The sequence below is a fragment of the Oncorhynchus mykiss genome, chromosome 2 (assembly GCF_013265735.2).
Source record: "Oncorhynchus mykiss isolate Arlee chromosome 2, USDA_OmykA_1.1, whole genome shotgun sequence".
Lineage (NCBI taxonomy): Eukaryota > Metazoa > Chordata > Actinopteri > Salmoniformes > Salmonidae > Oncorhynchus > Oncorhynchus mykiss.
This window is the reverse complement of record NC_048566.1, coordinates 14,144,441-14,157,777: the sequence shown is the minus strand read 5'-3', so window position 1 is coordinate 14,157,777 and position 13,337 is coordinate 14,144,441. Positions and strand designations below refer to the sequence as shown.

The 13,337-nt window shown below is 46.2% G+C and overlaps 2 protein-coding genes across 4 annotated transcripts in view; one reads left to right on the top strand and one right to left on the bottom strand.

The window, feature by feature from the left end:
- The window catches only part of LOC110535417 (collagen alpha-6(VI) chain), a 31,596-nt gene extending 29,484 nt beyond the window's left edge, over positions 1 to 2,112 (top strand). For all 3 annotated transcript variants that reach the window (XM_036961795.1, XM_036961800.1, XM_036961802.1), the window contains exons 38-39: positions 640 to 687; positions 1,112 to 2,112. In XM_036961795.1, coding sequence (XP_036817690.1) covers positions 640 to 687; positions 1,112 to 1,302 — 239 coding nt within the window. In that variant the 3' untranslated portion in view covers positions 1,303 to 2,112. The remainder of the gene's footprint in view (positions 1 to 639; positions 688 to 1,111) is intronic.
- The window catches only part of LOC110513267 (collagen alpha-1(VI) chain-like), a 120,659-nt gene that overhangs the window by 72,425 nt on the left and 34,897 nt on the right, over positions 1 to 13,337 (bottom strand). The window lies entirely within an intron of this gene.

Genomic DNA, 13,337 nt, shown 5'->3' with positions numbered 1-13,337 from the left:
TCAGTTTGCAACCTCATACTGCATATCTTCCTCCCCGTTTACAAACCTGCTTGTTCTGCTTTTAGCCCACTGTAAGTTGGATGTGGACAGTGACACTAACTGCGGGGACTATGGCCAGCGATGGCACTTTAACAAAACGCTCTGTTAATGATTGCCTTTTTGGTACGGAGGTTGTGACACTAACGCCAACCGTTTTAGCACGGAAAACTAATGCTTTGAGACCTGTGGCACTTCCAGTAAGTCCCCCCAGCCCTCTACTGAACATCATGTGGAGGTCATAGATGTAGAGCTCTGTTAGCCACAACCTGAATTACGACGACTGTTGTGATGTTTGTCAAATGCTGAATCACATAATGCTACATGAGAAGAGAACACTAGTTGTTCTATTTGCATTCTCAAATCAGGAGGCTTTCAGTTGAGATAATTCTAATGAGCTGAACCCCTAACATTAGTGACTGTAATATACCTTGTTTAAACAGTATGGCAATTGCAGGTTTGAAATGACAAAAGTTGTGATGCCATTTTTGTCAGTTGTCATGTTGTTTCATGTTGTCGTGTTGTCGTGTTGTCACGTCAGCTGCGAGGTCATCATTCACAGCACTACACCAGAGATTTTCTTCTAATGTTATGTGTTCACAGATCACACAACCCTCCTGAGGACAGAGGAAAGTACAGTTCTTAACCAGGGTAAGGACCACATCTCTCTCTAATTTTGTATGCAATAATACATGTGAAAAGACAGCAGGCTCGGGTCTGTACAATAGTGTAAAAGGCATGAGTCTCAAACTTTGGCTTTGTCCTCTCCCCTCTCTTTCCTCTCCCCTCTCTCTTTCCTCTCCCCTCTCTCTTTCCTCTCCCCTCTCTCTTTCCTCTCCCCTCTCTCTTTCCTCTCCCCTCTCTCTTTCCTCTCCTCTCTCTCTTTCCTCTCCTCTCTCTCTCTCTTTCCTCTTCTCTCTCTCTTTCCCCTCTCCTCTCTCTTTCCTCTCCTCTCTCTCTTTCCTCTCCTCTCTCTTTCCTCTCCCCCCTTTCTTTTGTTTTCTCCTGAATCCTATCCCCTTTTTTCTATCTCCCATTTCTCCCCTTTGCCCCGTTTCCTCTCCCTCTTCCCCAGATGCATGTTTCTTCAAACAGGACAAGGGAGGTTGTGAGAACTACACTCTGAAGTGGTACTTTGACACGACACAGAGCGAGTGCTCCCGTTTCTGGTATGGCGGCTGTGGCGGCAACGCTAACCGTTTCGAGACGCAGGAGACTTGTGAAGGCCTCTGTCTGAGGAGGAACTCCACACATGTAAAACCCTGATTAGAGTGAATAGAAGAAGATCACGCCAGAAAACCAGCCAAACAAATGTCTCATTCAAGGTGTAAACATCAAAAACAACACTGTCTGTGTAAATAACTCTGGCCCTTATCTTTTAGCATTTAGTTGTTCTCCTTTTGGGTACAAATGGAAATTACTGAAACAGAAGTATGAATATTTCTCTCTTTTATTCAAGTCTGTTCAAGCAGACCTAAGTAACGGATCTGACTCTCATGCAGTCATGCAACAATGCATAAGGGCACTGCTGCTTTTGTGAGAATGACTTTAAAGCAATGAAATAACCTGTGTTGTCTCTTGTGGCTATTTTCCATCATCACAGATCAACAGCTACCAAACCAAGTCAAGCACCAGGCAATGCACTGTTAACTTGGATGTTAACCGTACATGTAAATTCAGGCTGTATGTCATCCGCTCAGTGTTTTGTAAATAGGATTTGTTGCACTGTGTGTCTGTGTTTCCTCTAACTTGACCATTTTGTTTACATACCCTACATCTCATATGTATATACTGTACTCGATACCATCTACTCCATCTTGCCTATGCCGCTCTGTACCATCACTCATTCATATATCTTTATCTACATATTCTTTATCTCTTTACACTTGTGTGTGTGTATAAGGTAGTAGTTTTGGAATTGTTAGGTTAGATTACTCATTGGTTATTTCTGCATTGTCAGAACTAGAAGCAAAAGCATTTCGCTACACTCTCATTAACATCTGCTAACCATGTGTATGTGACAAATACATTTGATTTGGTGCTACATGTTGAAAATAAAACTCCACAAATTCCCTAGCGGTCAGTGTATTTTTGATGCTCTTATGACCTTATTCTACTGATATTGATTCTGAATGGATACTGGGCCGGATTAAGAAATCATAACAATAGCCCAGGCCAATGAAGAGACACACAGATACAGTGCCTTGCGAAAGTATTCGGCCCCCTTGAACTTTACGACCTTTTGCCACATTTCAGGCTTCAAACATAAAGATATAAAACTGTATTTTTTTGTGAAGAATCGACAACAAGTGGGACACAATCATGAAGTGGAACGACATTTATTGGATATTTCAAACTTTTTTAACAAATCAAAAACTGAAAAATTGGGCGTGCAAAATTATTCAGCCCCCTTAAGTTAATACTTTGTAGCGCCACCTTTTGCTGCGATAACAGCTGTAAGTCGCTTGGGGTATGTCTCTATCAGTTTTGCACCTCGAGAGACTGAACATTTTTCCCATTCCTCCTTGCAAAACAGCTCGAGCTCAGTGAGGTTGGATGGAGAGCATTTGTGAACAGCAGTTTTCAGTTCTTTCCACAGATTCTCGATTGGATTCAGGTCTGGACTTTGACTTGGCCATTCTAACACCTGGATATGTTTATTTTTGAACCATTCCATTGTAGATGTTGCTTTATGTTTTGGATCATTGTCTTGTTGGAAGACAAATCTCCGTCCCAGTCTCAGGTCTTTTGCAGACTCCATCAGGTTTTCTTCCAGAATGGTCCTGTATTTGGCTCCATCCATCTTCCCATCAATTTTAACCATCTTCCCTGTCCCTGCTGAAGAAAAGCAGGTCCAAACCATGATGCTGCCACCACCATGTTTGACAGTGGGGATGGTGTGTACAGCTGTGTTGCTTTTACGCCAAACATAACGTTTTGCATTGTTGCCAAAAAGTTCAATTTTGGTTTCATCTGACCAGAGCACCTTCTTCCACATGTTTGGTGTGTCTCCCAGGTGGCTTGTGGCAAACTTTAAACAACACTTTTTATGGATATCTTTAAGAAATGGCTTTCTTCTTGCCACTCTTCCATAAAGGCCAGATTTGTGCAATATACGACTGATTGTTGTCCTATGGACAGAGTCTCCCACCTCAGCTGTAGATCTCTGCAGTTCATCCAGAGTGATCATGGGCCTCTTGGCTGCATCTCTGATGAGTCTTCTCCTTGTATGAACTGAAAGTTTAGAGGGACGGCCAGGTCTTGGTAGATTTGCAGTGGTCTGATACTCCTTCCATTTCAATATTATCGCTTGCACAGTGCTCCTTGGGATGTTTAAAGCTTGGAAAATCTTTTTGTATCCAAATCCGGCTTTAAACTTCTTCACAACAGTATCTCGGACCTGCCTGGTGTGTTCCTTGTTCTTCATGATGCTCTCTGCGCTTTTAACGGACCTCTGAGACTATCACAGTGCAGGTGCATTTATACGGAGACTTGATTACACACAGGTGGATTGTATTTATCATCATTAGTCATTTAGGTCAACATTGGATCATTCAGAGATCCTCACTGAACTTATGGAGAGAGTTTGCTGCACTGAAAGTAAAGGGGCTGAATAATTTTGCACGCCCAATTTTTCAGTTTTTGATTTGTTAAAAAAGTTTGAAATATCCAATAAATGTTGTTCCACTTCATGATTGTGTCCCACTTGTTGTTGATTCTTCACAAAAAAATACAGTTTTATATCTTTATGTTTGAAGCCTGAAATGTGGCAAAAGGTCGCAAAGTTCAAGGGGGCCAAATACTTTCGCAAGGCACTGTAAGAGTAAAATGTGGAGTAAGTAATTATTACATTGTGGCATCAAAATGATACTGCAGTATTTACTGCATGATAATGATAACTACATGAACAGCAGCATTTACTGCATGATAATGATAACTACATGATACTGCAGTATTTACTGCATGATAATGATAACTACATGACAGAAAAAAAACAGTTATGAGCTTAACATAATAGTATGCCAGTGGAAGGGAGGACAGTTGGCAGGTGACCCACAGTTGGTTTGTGACTACTATGAATTTCCATTGTAGCCAATTCAATTGCAGTCATTCCGTTAGGGCCCGATTCCGACCTGAAGTGTGCTTAAAAGGAATGCAATTCCTTATTTAATGCACTTTTTTCTATGAAAAAAATGACGTGAATGAAGGGCTACAGTAGCCTGAACAGCACTCTGGGGTAGTACCATGGTGTAGCCAGAGGACACCTAGCTTCAATACAACACCTAGGAGGCTCATGGTTCTTGCACAGTAATTATGACAACTTCCGGAAGACGTCCTCCAACAAATCAGAGAGCTAGCAGCATGAACTGACAAGTTGTTCACCCAATCAAAGGATCAGAGTGTCAGGATTTGGCCAGGGTTGTTCCGGTTTTTGGTCACTAGATGCCCCCATTGTGCTTTTTGACCTTTTGTTTTCCCTTGATCCCCATTATTATTTGCACCTGTGCCTCGTTTCCCCTGATTGTATTTAAACCCTTAGTTTTCCTCAGTTCTTTGCTCTGTGTTTGTATGTTAGCACCCAGCCCTAGTATTCTGTGAACTCTTGTTGATCCCGGTGGACTCTCTTGTGGAATTCTGTTTTTGTTCTTGTTTATTTATTTTTGAGTATCTTTTGAGGCTTTTTATGCTATTCCTACCACCTTGTGGATTTACCTTTTTTGTCTTGGAGGATTACCTTTGTTCTTGTGGAATTCCTTTTGAGGTTGTGGAGTTACATGTTTTCCTGAAGGACTTCTCTTTTTACTTCATTAAATACACCGTCTCAAGTACTGCTGTGTCTGCCTCATCTTCTGGGTTCTGCCGACTATTCGTGGCTCAGTAGGTTAAGTGACTGTTTCTCACTCCGAAGACCCGGGTTCGTAACCGGGTCCTGACAGAAGCACAGAGCCAAAAATGAACCCAGAGGCAGCCAGTTCCCAGGACCTTGTTGCCATGCTGTCCCACCACCAGGAGACTGTCCAACGCCACGAAGCCGCCCTGGTTCAGCAAGAGGCCTTAATGGCTAGACATTCTCATCTTCTGTCGGAGATGCTGACTTCCATAAAGCAGATATCTGATCGACTTACCCCGGCAACAGTTCCCGTCCCAGTACCTCAGATTCACGTACCCATGGCAGTTAATCCCCTGGCTGAACCTCGTCTTCCACCTCCCCAACGGTTCTCAGGTGATCCAAGTGCTTGTAAAGGGTTTCTCACCCAATGTTCTCTCTCCTTTGAGCTGCAACCCTCGTCGTTCCCCACCGACCGGTCTAAGATCGCATATATCATCACCCTGCTGTCGGAAAAGGCCCTGGCCTGGGCTACTGCTGTGTGGGATGCCCATAATTCCTGCTGTGCCAGCTACTCTGCCTTTGCTGAGGAATTCAAACGAGTGTTTCAAGGCCCAAGCAGTGGTCCTGACTCAGCCAAACAGCTCCTGACTCTCCACCAAGGTCGGCGCAGCGTGACGGACTATGCCATCCAGTTCCGCACGGTAGCAGCAGCGAGTGGCTGGAACAACAAGGCGCTCACGGTGTGCTTTCTGAAAGGCCTTTCCGACACTATCCATGATGAACTGGCCACTCGGGAACCACCGGACAATCTCGAGTCCCTGATCAAGTTGGCCTCACGCATTGACCAGCGTCTGAGAGAGAGAGAACTCAACCGTAGACCTCTAGCCCCTATCAGTCCCAGCTCTGAGTCCCCACCTTTATCCTCGCTGGCTCCACCGGAACCCATGCAGATTGGACGTATCTCCCAGGCTGAGAGAGACCGCCGGATGAGGGAGCGACGCTGTCTATATTGTGGCAAACCGGGCCATTTCCGTTCCACGTGTCCCGGGCTCCAGGGAAACGCTCTGTCCCGTACAGACCGGGGGGAACTGTAACGGGAAACATAACCTCCTCCCATCCGTCCAACTCCCGTCTGCTCATTCCAGACACCCTTTCCTGGGACAACCACAAGCTTCACCTTCAAGCCTTGGTAGACTCTGGAGCCGCAGGTAACTTCATGGATGGTGTCTGGGCGAAGGAGAATGGCGTTCCCTCTGAACCTCTAAGTGACCCCATGAGGGTTACTACATTGGATGGAAGCCCTTTGGGATCTGGACTTGTCACTCATGTCACTACCTCCTTGCGACTTTCAGTTTCACAACACCAGGAATTGATGAACTTTCATTTGATCTCCTGTTCCGAGTTCCCTCTCGTCCTTGGATACCCCTGGCTTCACAGCCATAACCCTCACATCGACTGATCTGTGGGCACTATCAAGCAGTGGGGTCCTACGTGCCAAGCTACTTGTATTTTCTCGAATTCCCCGAGTTCTACTCCCGAGTCTTTAGAATCCATCGACCTGACCCGAGTTCCCGAGTGTTACCATGACCTCAAACTGGTATTTAGCAAACAGAGGGCCACCATGCTACCACCCCATAGACCTTATGATTGCCCCATCGAACTGTTTCCGGGCACTTGCCCCCCCAGGGGTCGGATCTTTTCCCTATCTCCACCCGAACGAGCTGCTATGGATACCTACATCAAGGACGCTCTGGAAGCAGGCCTCATGCGTCCATCCACCTCCCCGGCGGGAGCAGGGTTTTTCTTTGTGGCCAAGAAAGACGGTGGCTTACGTCCTTGCATCGACTACCGGGGACTCAATGCCATAACCGTCCGTAACCGTTACCCGCTACCCCTTATGGCCACAGCCTTCGAGCTGCTCCAGGAAGCAGTTGTTTTCACTAAGCTTGACCTGCGGAACGCATACCATCTTGTGCGGATCAGACCTGGTGATGAGTGGAAGACCGCTTTCAACACGCCTACTGGTCACTATGAATACTTGGTGATGCCCTTCGGCCTGACCAACGCCCCAGCGGTGTTCCAAGCGCTCATAAACGATGTGCTTAGGGATATGCTTAACATATTTGTGTTCGTTTACTTGGATGACATCCTCATCTTTTCGAGCTCTCTTCAAGAACACACAAAGCATGTCAGACAAGTACTCAAACGCCTCCTAGACAGCCATCTGTACGTTAAGCCGGAAAAATGTGAATTCCATTCATCCCGAGTACAATTCCTGGGATTTGTAGTGGAACCCGGTCGAGTCCAAATGGACCCCAGGAAGGTAGGGGCGGTAGCGGATTGGCCCACCCCCAAATCTGTTAAGGAAGTTCAGCGTTTCCTGGGCTTCACAAACTTTTACCGCAAGTTCATCAAGAACTTCAGCTTGGTGGCAGCCCCTCTCTCAGCTTTAACCAAGGGTGGCAATGCAAGGTTTTTGTGGGGAAGAGAAGCTGAGACGGCCTTCCAAGGACTCAAGCAGCGCGTCCTCTCTGCTCCCATCCTGATACTACCGACTACGGATGAACCGTTTGTGGTGGAGGTAGACGCCTCAGAGGTTGGTGTTGGAGCTGTCCTGTCTCAGAGGGGTGAAGACAAGAAGCTTCATCCGTGCGCTTTCTTCTCACACCGGCTTACCCCGGCTGAGAGGAACTACGATGTGGGGGATCGTGAACTCCTAGCAGTTAAGATGGCATTGAAGGAATGGAGACACTGGCTCGAGGGGGCTTCTCACCCGTTTCAAGTGCTCACGGACCACAAAAATCTGGAGTATATCCAGCAGGCGAAGCGGTTGAACTCTAGACAAGCTAGATGGTCTCTTTTCTTCAATCGATTCCAGTTTATCCTCACCTATCGGCCCGGGTCGAAGAATCTCAAACCGGATGCCCTGTCCCGAGTCTACGCTCCTGCCATTCGAGATGACACGGACATGCCTGTCCTTCCTGCTGCTAAGATCGTGGCTCCGATCTCGTGGCAAGTTGAGGATACCGTGAGACGAGCTCAAGCTATCGAACCGGACCCGAAAGGAGGCCCTGCCAATCGGTTGTTTGTCCCCAAGGCAGTGAGGACTCAGGTCCTTCTGTGGGGGCACTCCTCTCGCCTCACCTGTCATCCGGGCGTAGGTCGCACCTTGGAGTTCATCCAGCGTAAGTTCTGGTGGCCTACCATAAGAGAAGACGTTGCCACTTTCGTCAATGCCTGCCCTGTGTGCTGCCAGGGCAAATCTTCTCACCTCCGCCCTCAAGGACTCCTTCACCCTTTACCTGTTCCCCACAGACCCTGGTCCCATATCTCGTTGGACTTTATTACTGGCCTTCCTCCATCCCATGGCAATACTACTATCCTAGTCATAATCGACAGGTTTTCTAAGGCGGCCAGGTTCGTCCCTCTGACTAAGTTACCTTCTGCCAAGGAAACTGCTGAGTTGGTAATTAATCATGTGTTCCGAGTCTTCGGCATTCCTCAAGATATGGTTTCTGACAGAGGTCCCCAGTTCGCCTCAAGGTTTTGGAAGGCCTTCTGCCAACTCATGGGGGCTTCTGCCAGTCTATCTTCAGGGTACCATCCGGAGTCCAACGGTCAAACAGAGAGGATGAATCAAGAGCTGGAAACCACCCTCCGATGTATGACTCGTAACAACCCGTCCACATGGTCGTCCTTCATTGTTTGGGCCAAATACGCGCACAACACCTTGCGCTCCTCCTCCACTGGTATGTCCCCGCACGAGTGTCAGTTTGGCTATGCCCCTCCATTGTTCCCGGACCAGGAGGCAGAAGTCAGAGTGCCTTCAGCCTTGAAGTTCGTCAGACGCTGTCGGCTTATGTGGAGGAAGACCCGTCTTAATTTATGCGTTCCTCACAGAGGTACCAACAACAAGCCAACAGACGTCGCCGTCCCGGGCCTACCCTGCGCCCCGGCCAGAGAGTCTGGCTCTCCACAAGAGACTTACCACTACGGGTGGAGTCTCGCAAGCTGTCCCAAAAATACATCGGTCCCTTTAAGGTTGCCAGGAGAGTTAACCCAGTTTCTTATCGCCTACACTTACCCAGATCCCTTAAGATTAATCCCACGTTTCACATTTCCTTATTAAAACCTGTTTTTTCTCCCCTTGTCCCGGCAGACAGACCTCCCCCTCCGCCTCGTGTCATTGGAGGCCAGCCGGCTTATACCGTCCATCAGATACTGGATTCCCGCCGGGTGCAGCGGTCCTGGCAGTATCTGGTGGACTGGGAAGGCTACGGTCCCGAGGAGCGCTCCTGGGTTCCTGCCAAAGACATACTGGACCCTGACCTCATTCGTCGGTTCAGGGCCCTCCACCCCGAGAGAGCTGGTAGGAACGTCAGGAGCCGTTCCTAGGGGGGGGATTCTGTCAGGATTTGGCCAGGGTTGTTCCGGTTTTTGGTCACTATATGCCCCCATTGTGCTTTTTGACCTTTTGTTTTCCCTTGATCCCCATTATTATTTGCACCTGTGCCTCGTTTCCCCTGATTGTATTTAAACCCTTAGTTTTCCTCAGTTCTTTGCTCTGTGTTTGTATGTTAGCACCCAGCCCTAGTATTCTGTGAACTCTTGTTGATCCCGGTGGACTCTCTTGTGGAATTCTGTTTTTGTTCTTGTTTATTTATTTTTGAGTATCTTTTGAGGCTTTTTATGCTATTCCTACCACCTTGTGGATTTACCTTTTTGTCTTGGAGGATTACCTTTGTTCTTGTGGAATTCCTTTTGAGGTTGTGGAGTTACATGTTTTCCTGAAGGACTTCTCTTTTTACTTCATTAAATACACCGTCTCAAGTACTGCTGTGTCTGCCTCATCTTCTGGGTTCTGCCAACTATTCGTGGCTCAGTAGGTTAAGTGACTGTTTCTCACTCCGGAGACCCGGGTTCGTAACCGGGTCCTGACACAGAGAAAGAATTTAGAACTGAAAGCATAGCCTACAGCTAGCTAGCATAGCAGTGCATAAAATGGAGGTGAGCAGTTAACTCAAGTAGAGATTAAGACAGTAGTTTGACAGATTTGAACAAATGAATGTCTTCAAAAATGAAGGAGAAGCAAGAGAGAGTGTAAGCTAGCTGTATTTTGTTGTATTTTCATTTTGTTAGCTAGCGAATGCAGCTAGCTAGTTTAGCCTACTCAAACAGCCGGCTCAAACAAACAAAGACGGGAGCTATGTTAGCTAGCTGGCTATCCAACAATGGAACTCTTCCAAGGTCAGCTTTTGGTTTTATTAATGTAATGCCACTGGGGCCTGCCAGTTTAACTGCTGAATTGCACTGCATGATTGTAGTGGGTTTACTAACACGTTAGTTCTAGTAGTCATGTTGACTATGACGTTAGCTAATATGGTGATAACGATGTAGGCTGTGTGTAGCGGTTGTCGGTTATGGTATGAAGGTTTGGCTTGGAAAGGTTTTTGTCTGGTCACAGACAGCTGTTGTGTGACCAGTCCACAAGCGAAGGAAAAAGGTGAGAGGAGGAGAACGTGTAGATGCGAGAAGGAATTATACAACGAGAAAAGTGATAATGCTGTTTCTATGTAGCTGCTATGAAAGTGAACTGTTTGAAGGTGCTCATGTCGATTCTGTTGAGAATAATTTCTTAAAACAGAAGCAAACTGAACGGGAATGAACATTACTGAATTTGTCCAATAGAAACTCTTGTTTGTAACTAATGATGACACCTTAGATCTGGCAGATGTAGGCAAGAGTGTGCAAGGCATTTATTTTATTTAACTAGGCAAGTCCGTTAAGAACAAATTCTTATTTACAATGACGGCCTACCCAGACGTCGAGCAGAAGTAACGTTAGCTAGATGACTAAATACCGCAGAGGCTAACGTTCAGACCCCTTCCCTTTTCCCAATTTTGTTATGTTACAGCCTAATTCTAAAATGGATTACATTTATTTTTGTTCCATCCATCTACACACAATACCCCATAATGACAAAGTAAAAACCAGGTTTAGAATTTTTTGCAAATGTGTATATATATTTTTTAAAACTGAACAAAAACCTAAGTATTCAGACCTTTTACTCGGTACTTTGTTGAAGCACCTTTGGCAGTGATTACAGCTTAGTCTTCTTGGGTATGACGCTACAAGCTTGGCACACCTGTATTTGGGTAGTTTCTCCCATTGTTCTCTACAGATCCTCTCAAGCTCTATCAGGTTGGATGGGGAGTGTCGCTGCACAGCTATTTTCAGGTCTGTCCAGAGATGTTCGATCGGGTTCAAGTCCGGGCTCTGGCTGGGCCACTCAAGGACATTCAGAGACTTGTCCCGAAGCCACTCCTGTGTCGTCTTGGCTGTGTGCTTGGGGTCATTGTCCTGTTGGAAGGTGAACCTTCACCACAGTCCGAGGTCATCATCAAGGAGCTCTCTGTTTCCCTCGATCCTAACTAGTTTCCCAGTCCCTGCCGCTGAAGTCCCTGCCGTTACCCGGACTATTTGCATTGTGTGCCCCCCCAGCCCCTCTTTTACGCTGCTGCTACTCTCTGTTTATCTTATAGTCACTTTAACTATACATTCATGTACATACTACCTAATCGGCCCAACCAACCAGTGCTCCCGCACATTGGCTAACCGGGCTATCTGCATTGTGTCCCACCACCCGCCAACCCCTCTTTTTACGCTTCTGCTACTCTGTTCATCATATTTGCATAGTAACTTTAACAATATCTACATGTACATACTACCTCAATAAGCCTGACTAGTAGGTGTCTGTTTGATTTGAAAAACAGCCCCACAGCATGATGCTGCCACTACACTTCACCGCAGGTGATGAAGGGTGCCTGGTTTCCTCCAGATTGAACTCTTTGGCCTGAATGCCAAGCGTCACATCTTGATTTCATCAGACCAGAGAATCTTGTTTCGCATGGTCAGAGTCCTTTAAGTGACTTTTGGCAAATTCTAGGCAGGCTTTTATGTGCCTTTTACTGAAGAGTGGCTTCCGTCTGGCCACTCTACCATAAAGTCCTGATTGGTGGAGTGCTGCAGAGATGGTTGTCCTTCTGTAAGGTTCTCTGATCCCCACAGAGGAACTCTAGAGCTCCTTCAGAGTGACCATCGGGTTTGTGGTCACCTCCCCGACCAAGGCCCTTCTCCCCAGATTGCTCAGTTTGGCTGAACGGCCAGCTCTAGGAAGAGTCTTGGTGGTTCCAAACTTCTTCCATTTAAGAATGATGGAGGCCACTGTGTTCTTGGGGACCTTCAATGCTGCAGAAATGTTTTGGTACCCTTCCTCAGATCTATGCCTCGATACAATCCTGACTCGGAGGTCTACGGACAATTCCGTCAACCTCATTGCTTAGTTTATGCTCTGACATGCGCTGTCATCTGTGGGACCTTATATAGACGTGTGTGTGCGCCGTTCCAAATCATGTCCAACCAATTGAATTTACCACAGGTGGACTCCAATGAAGTTGTAGAAACATCTCAAGGATGATCAATGGAAACAGGATGCACCCGAGCTCAATTTTGAGTCACATAGCAAAGGGTCTAAATACATATGTAAATAAGGTATCCTTCATATTTTTAACACATTTGCAAACATTTCTAAAAACCTGTTTTCACTTTGTTATTATAGGGCATTGTGGATAGATTGAGGAATCTTTTTAAAGATTTAAACCAGCTTCTACCCCCAAATCTTTTTAAAGATTTAAACCAGCTTCTACCCCCAAGCCATAAGACTCCTGAACAGCTAATCAAATGGCTACCTGGACTATTTGCATTGACCCGCCTATTTGCATTGACCCCCCTATTTTTACACTGCTGCTACCCTCTATTTATTATCACTTTACCTCTACCTACATGTACATATTACCTCAATTACCTCGACTAACCTGTGGCCCCGCACATTGACTCTGTACCAGTACCCCCTGTATATAGCCTCCACATTGACACATTGACTCTGTACCGGTACCCCCTGTATATAGCCTCCACATTGACTCTGTACCGGTACCCCCTGTATATAGCCTCCACATTGACTCTGTACCGGTACCCCCTGTATATAGCCTCCACATTGACTCTGTACCAGTACCCCCTGTATATAGCCTCCACATTGACTCTGTACCGGTACCCCCTGTATATAGCCTCCACATTGACTCTGTAACAGTACCCCCTTTATATAGCCTCCACATTGACTCTGTACCAGTACCCCCTGTATATAGCCTCCACATTGACTCTGTACCGGTACCCCCTGTATATAGCCTCCACATTGACTCTGTACCAGTACCCCCTGTATATAGCCTCCACATTGACTCTGTACCAGTACCCCCTGTATATAGCCTCGTTACTGTTTTTTTATTGTTGCTCTTTAATTATTTGATATCTTTCTATTTAATTTTGTTTTACTATTTAGTAAATACTTACTTAAGACTTATTTTTGTTAGAACTGCATTTTTGGTTAAGGGCTTATAAGTAAGCATTTCACTGTTGT